Consider the following 6245-nt stretch of genomic DNA (forward strand, 5'->3'; position numbering starts at 1 on the left):
TATTTGTATTAACCTAGTTTTGTTAATTTCACTAGGTAATCACTTGGCTAATGACCTAGATTAATCTAATTGTGGTTTTAAGGGGTCTAAAAATATTCATAGATAAATGCATTATACAACTAGATAAATTATAGTATTTAAATTAAATTAAAAAAGACAACATTATCTGCGTAGAATTATTATGTGTCTGCATGTCTCCCATAATTTGAATTAAAAAACCAGTCGGATTTAATCTTTCAATAAAATTTTACTTAATCTTTTATGGGACCAACTAAATTTGATTTAAGATATTCTTATGCATGCATACCTATGATAGTTAGTCTATGATTTTTGATGTATTCAACCTCTGAAAATTCTCAAACAAAATTTTGAAAAATCACCACCGATAAAATTTGTATTAGTCCATTGCAATGTGATCCCACACTGCATTTGCAAATGTGGGACTATGATGTTAATAAACATAAACTTACATTAAGCATGCGCGCCCCGGTCGTGCAATGTGTTTTCACTCGAGTTAGTATCTAACAATGGTCGTGCAAACTAACGATGATAGTACAATTATGCCAATTTCAAATAGTCATGTCGCATTGACCCCCACCCTCAGTAGAAAGTTTAAAAAATAGAACTCAAACCTAAAAAAGAAACCTAAGACGAGGAAACATAACTTTAGGTTCTGAGCCAAACAAACGATAAATATGTACGGTTATTAAGAGATCTTTACTTTACAGTAGACAACCATAATCTTTGTCCCGAGCCAAACAAACTATAAATATGTAGAACTTTTCATCAAAATATAAATAAATATGTAGAACTACTTTATAGTAGACATAACCATAATTTCTGCTTCTACAATCAAGGTATCTTCAACAAGAAACCCCTTGGATGCATCCTCAAGATCCTTTCGTGACAAAAGTTGCGAAAAACCCCAGTCGTTACATGAGGCAGAGAACCAGTGTTTAGCTGTGAGGGGGAATAAAATAAAGAAAGCTTATAATTGAGGAAAGTAAATAAAAGAGAACAAAAAGGACATACTTCTCTCAAGAAAAAAAGAAGAAAATGACAAATATAATTCATTAACCTCTTTCTTCTGCATGTTCATTGTTAATTTGGTCCCTTATCCGCAGCTTAAAATCCACAAAAATTTTGTAATCAGGTGCAACACAATCTACTGAGTCGAGGAAGACGGAAATTGCTTTGGGTGCTTCATTATAAAATCCATTGGGATAAATCTGTATTTTCCTGGATTCAATAAACAGAGTTAAAAAAAATAATAGTTAATAAGTTTTGCATTTGGCAGTGGTAGCTTTCCCTTTTATAACAATAAAAGTTTTAACTTCTAATAATAAAAATACCATTTTAATTCTCCAACAACATATACTTGAGAAGCATATAATACTCTATCCTTTCGTGAAAAGTTTTCAATCTTCCAAGTCATAATTCGATTGGGAGGTTCTCTTATCATGGTAAAACACTCTCGTTTTGCACTACGTTCATGAACAAAAATCTCCACACCAAATACACAACAATCATTGACAAGGTATCCATTTGAAATAATATTAAAAGAATCAAGAGGGAGAAATTTGTCGAAACCCCATTCAGTCTTTATGTCATGAAATCTTCTAATTGCCCCTTCAACATCTACAAATTAAATGTATGGCAAACAATTAGTCTAGTACCAAAACACATTTCTTAATATTATTTTACAACCGTGGTAGTTCATGTGAAAGTGATATTATACTAAACTAATCTATCACCCTCAACGAGTTATGAAAAAAATTACGAAAATTGTTGATTTGGTAGAATTTTTTGCATAGCAAATACACATGCATGTTTATGCATATGTATAAATTATTAGAGAGCAAACCTTGAATGGTCAAGAACTTGTCCCGTATCTGATCATACACAAACAATTTGAAGCTGGCATTAACCTCCCATCCCAGAGGAGATTTTTCTGTATCAACAATTGACAAATAAATGGAGATGTGACCAGTCCCATTCATTTTCTCATTTCCTTTTGGATAGAGAGACAACCTCCTACAAAAGAAGACATGGTAGATAATAAGGCTCAAATTTATATTTTAAGGAACAAAGAATATTGAGGCATTAGAATCCACCATTTGTGGCCGCCAACTTCAAAAACACCAGAGTCATACTTTTCAACCCCAGTCTCACACAGTAAAGAGTATGACTATATTTTTAGTAAGTAATGAGCTGGCCGAAAATGTCTTGCCATTCTTGTGATTGCTACAATACATTAGGAATATTTAGACACAATTCTAGTAAATATTGGGCAGCCAAAGTATGATTTTTTTCTAATAATTTAAGAATGAGAATTATACAAAAATTCAAAAATAAATTAATTAATACATGAAAAATAAAATTGGTGGTTTATTCAGTGTTAACAATAAATTATAATAAAATAGTTGATACATTTTTTTGTTTCTTAACACATTTCAACTCAATCATCAATAAAAACAAAACTTGATATCCCATTAGGTCCTAACATTCATTTATGATTGAATCTGTATTAAATTTTGCAGCAATGTCTCTCAACTCTAAATTCAATTACTACCCTAAATTATCCAATTTGAATAAAATTATGATGTTATATCGTATTTAACACCTAATTCCAAACCCCCAAAATCAAAGAGATAGAATACCTTAAGAAAAAAAAGAAAAAAAAATTTTGAATTGTTAAATGACATTGAGAGGAATATATAATTTTAAGAAAATACAAAACCAAACAATTTGACACGAAAATTGCTCTTTTAATTCAACTTTACAGAAACTTTTTAAGATTTTGTTTTACTCACCATATTTACAGAATGAAAAAAAAAAAAAAAATGATTTTAAGAGAATGTTTTGTTTCTCATTTCTCTAAGCCATATTAGCACCCAAACGTACAGACATCTTATAAGTGAAATTAGTAAAATAAGTTGTAAAATCAGGAAAAAAAAATTAACACTTCTGAAAGTTTAAGTATCTTTCTAATCAAGAAAATAAAATTATTAAAAAGATTGTTCAAAAAATTTTATTTTTTACGAAATGAATTCAAAAGAGAGAACATGTATGGATGGGAGCGAGCATTTCAAGGCACTGGTGGTTCGTGGATGAGTTGACAACTCTTCTTAAGGTGGTTAACATTTTCGTTATAATAGCAAGACTTGATTTTACGTAATTATTAATTAAAAAAAAAAAATTTGTTTGTTTGTTTGTTTTTCTTTTTTCTTTTTCTTTTTTTTTGGAGGTGAGCCAATGTTGTGGGTTAGTTATTTATTTCCATTTTATTATATCTTCGAATTAATCTTAATTCTTGAGAGGGACTTAGGAGTAACTTTTGGAAACTAAACTTTAATTTTAATTACCTATACTATTGAAAAAACTATGCATACAATATGAAAAAAAAATTAGAGGTTGGGTACCATGGCCCTTCTTGGTCTAACTGGGGTTCTATCCATGATTTTTGATCTCTTTCTTTACTAGTAGTAGAAGTAGTAGCAGCAGCAGCAACAGCAGCAATAATGATAACATAAGAGTAGTAGTAGTAGTACCAACAGCAGCAATAATGATAACATAAGAGTAATTATAAAAATAACTTATAGGATTTAAGATTGTTGCAAATGAAATCTTATAGTTTCTCTGGTTTCAATTACTTTTTGATGGACTCTAGTCTCAAATTAAATATCGAACTTTAAAATTATATCAATTTAAAATCTAAACCTTTTAGGTTTGATCATACGATTTGATCTAGGGTATAAATTCATACAATTTTAAAAGTATATATTTCACTTTGAAATTAATTAAACTTAGGGTTTAATATATCAATCTATCTATATATGTCTATATATATAATTTAAATCCTCGATTGGAATTTTGGCACGTCATAATTTCTTTAAATGGTAGATTATATAGTTTCATATACAAACTAGATCATAATAAATGGTTACAAATATTTACCATAATTATCTAAATTTCATATCTAGACAAAATAAATAAAAAAGAGAAAAAAAATTATATTAAGTTAAACTCTTCCACGTATTGCATGGCTGGTTACCGACTACTTTTAATGTATAACTGCGCTATGACACTATATGATTATATCCTTTCATTAGTGATGCCCCCGCGCAGCAAAAGATTGAAGAAAAATAATAGTTCTTCTAATTGCTTACTCTTTAAGAGGAGAAGTTAGGATTTAAAAATAATAATAAAAAAAATAAAAAATCATGAACTATACAATCGTTTCATGGATTTGGGGTGGGGTTTTGGAAGGGTTCTTTTCTTCCATTAAGACCCTATGCCATCAAAGAGTTCCAACGTAAAGTAGGCAAGAAAATATGAACCTTTATATTGAAATAAAATAAATAAAATACAAAAAATAATTGTCTCAAATAAACATTGAAGAACGAAAAAGAACATACCGAATTCGCCGGACTTGTTTTCCATGAATTTGGGTTTTGGTTTGTCAAAATCCTCTTTATTTAAAGCTATTGATAATATGCACTATTTATAGAGGGATGTCAATAGGATTGTGTGGTCCACAACAATACCATACCACTTTACACACGGAACAGTACGTGTGATTGGTTCGAAGGAAAGAATAGAGAAGGGCCGAGATGCAAGAAAAAAGAAGGATCTATGCTTAATTTGATTGGAGAGAGGAGAAGAATTGGAGGATTGGGTTTCCTTTTAGGAAGCATAAAGAAACTATTGTTTATGAACAACGATGCATAAAGAAACTATGATAGTACGATGTTTGATCAAAGTTGATTCTAGTGGGTTTCGCAACCTCTTTTTTTTGTCGAGATACCTTTTTTTTTTAGTCAAGTTACTTGTTTAAATCCACTTTGAATGCTCAGATTGGTGCTAAAATACAAGAGGTTGTTCAGACCCCCAATTAAAAATTACAGCTAGACAGCTTTTACCCTAACTTATACTAAGTGCAGAACAAGAGTAAATAAGTGCAAAGAACCGTTAACACTACCCTAAGTCATATTCATCCATTATCAACAATAAAATTAAAGCTTAAAGAGCAGGGAAGAGAGATGCAAACACAAGATAAGACTGAGACGTGTTATCGAAGAGAAAACCGAAGAACTCGGTGAAAAACCTCTCCGCGACCCTCCAAGTTGAAATTGATCCACTAGAGAATAAAGTTGGAGTATATGAATAACAAAAGACCCACCAAGCCTAGTCTACCTCATGTACTTGAGCCCTCCAAGCTCCTGCTACCAAGTGACTTCTCGAAGTCTTGTCTTCTCTAACTTTCCGGATCTTGCAATTCAGCCCAACTGCATCCACCAATGAATGGCTACTTCCAATACTTCCCAGTAGCACCAAAATCTCACTTTACACTTAGAATGGATGTGGTAATTATTTGGGCTACCAACCTTTCAAGGATGTAGACATGGAGAGGTAGGAGTTGAGGAAAATTACAAGGAAATGTGTAGATGATTGTGGTGTTGGAAAAACACAGTTTGTATCACATACAAAACATATGCAACAGAAAATTAACCGATCTACTTCATTCGCAATTGATAACATGTATTATGTAAATTTCAGAATTTAAGAACAAGAGAGCATAACTTGTTGTGGCGAAATTCAAAACTAAAGATTAGAAATACTTAGAAACACTTTTAATCTTCACTCCAATTCCACTTTTGCCCAAGAAGTTGTGGTCTCTCAATTAGCTTACACGTATGTGTTCAAGGGAGAATAAGAGAGTGGCTCACACTCACATACACACCATTTCATGCATCATATACATTACCAAAATTCTATATGTTTCTCTCCTTATATATAACTGATTATCTAATTGGGTTAGCCTTTTGGGCCAATCCAATTGGATTTTAGTATGTAGCTTGGAGTGGGACCAAAAGGGACAAATAAGACACTAGTTCCAATGGGTTTTGGGCCTTTTTGTCAACTCTTGACAAACCCAAAATTATCATTAATTATATTTAATACTACTATATAAATATAATTGCACTTTAGGCCTTATTAATAAATTATATTCCAAGACTTTATTATACATCCATCTCCTTTATTAAAATATTTGTAGTAATACAAAGTCATGAATGTTGATTGCCACTTTGAATATTACTACGTCTTATTCTTGAGTACTCGGTTTAATCCTGTAAGTTATTTTTCATATATTTATGAAATCCAATTTCATAAATATATACTTTAATAACTTCTTACTAAAGTAGTTAGACCTAACATTCTGAATAACCAAACTCATTAAACTT

At 31.0% G+C, this 6245-nt stretch overlaps 1 protein-coding gene across 1 annotated transcript; it reads right to left on the reverse strand.

Annotated features, from left to right (window-relative positions):
* Positions 1 to 677: 677 nt before the first annotated feature.
* LOC115969925 (ubiquitin carboxyl-terminal hydrolase 12-like) lies at positions 678 to 4458 on the reverse strand. Its single transcript, XM_031089567.1, has 5 exons — positions 4419 to 4458; positions 1865 to 2034; positions 1353 to 1638; positions 1079 to 1239; positions 678 to 960 (listed from the first exon to the last, which is right to left on the reverse strand). Exons 2-5 carry the CDS (start codon positions 1998 to 2000, stop codon positions 812 to 814), a joined length of 732 nt encoding a protein of 243 aa, XP_030945427.1. The 5' UTR covers positions 2001 to 2034; positions 4419 to 4458; the 3' UTR covers positions 678 to 811.
* Positions 4459 to 6245: the final 1787 nt, after the last annotated feature.

The sequence above is a fragment of the Quercus lobata genome, chromosome 12, assembly GCF_001633185.2.
Source record: "Quercus lobata isolate SW786 chromosome 12, ValleyOak3.0 Primary Assembly, whole genome shotgun sequence".
Classification (NCBI taxonomy): domain Eukaryota; kingdom Viridiplantae; phylum Streptophyta; class Magnoliopsida; order Fagales; family Fagaceae; genus Quercus; species Quercus lobata.

Bases quoted from the DNA above. Each gene is read 5' to 3' on its own strand.
- LOC115969925 (XM_031089567.1), bottom strand. From the start codon at position 2,000: ATGAATGGGACTGGTCACATCTCCATTTATTTGTCAATTGTTGATACA. The intron at 1,639-1,864 runs GTTTGCTCTCTA...TTTAATTTGTAG, and splicing joins CAAGTTCTTGACCATTCAAG to ATGTTGAAGGGGCAATTAGA. The intron at 961-1,078 runs GTTAATGAATTA...TCCCCCTCACAG, and splicing joins TGAACATGCAGAAGAAAGAG to CTAAACACTGGTTCTCTGCC.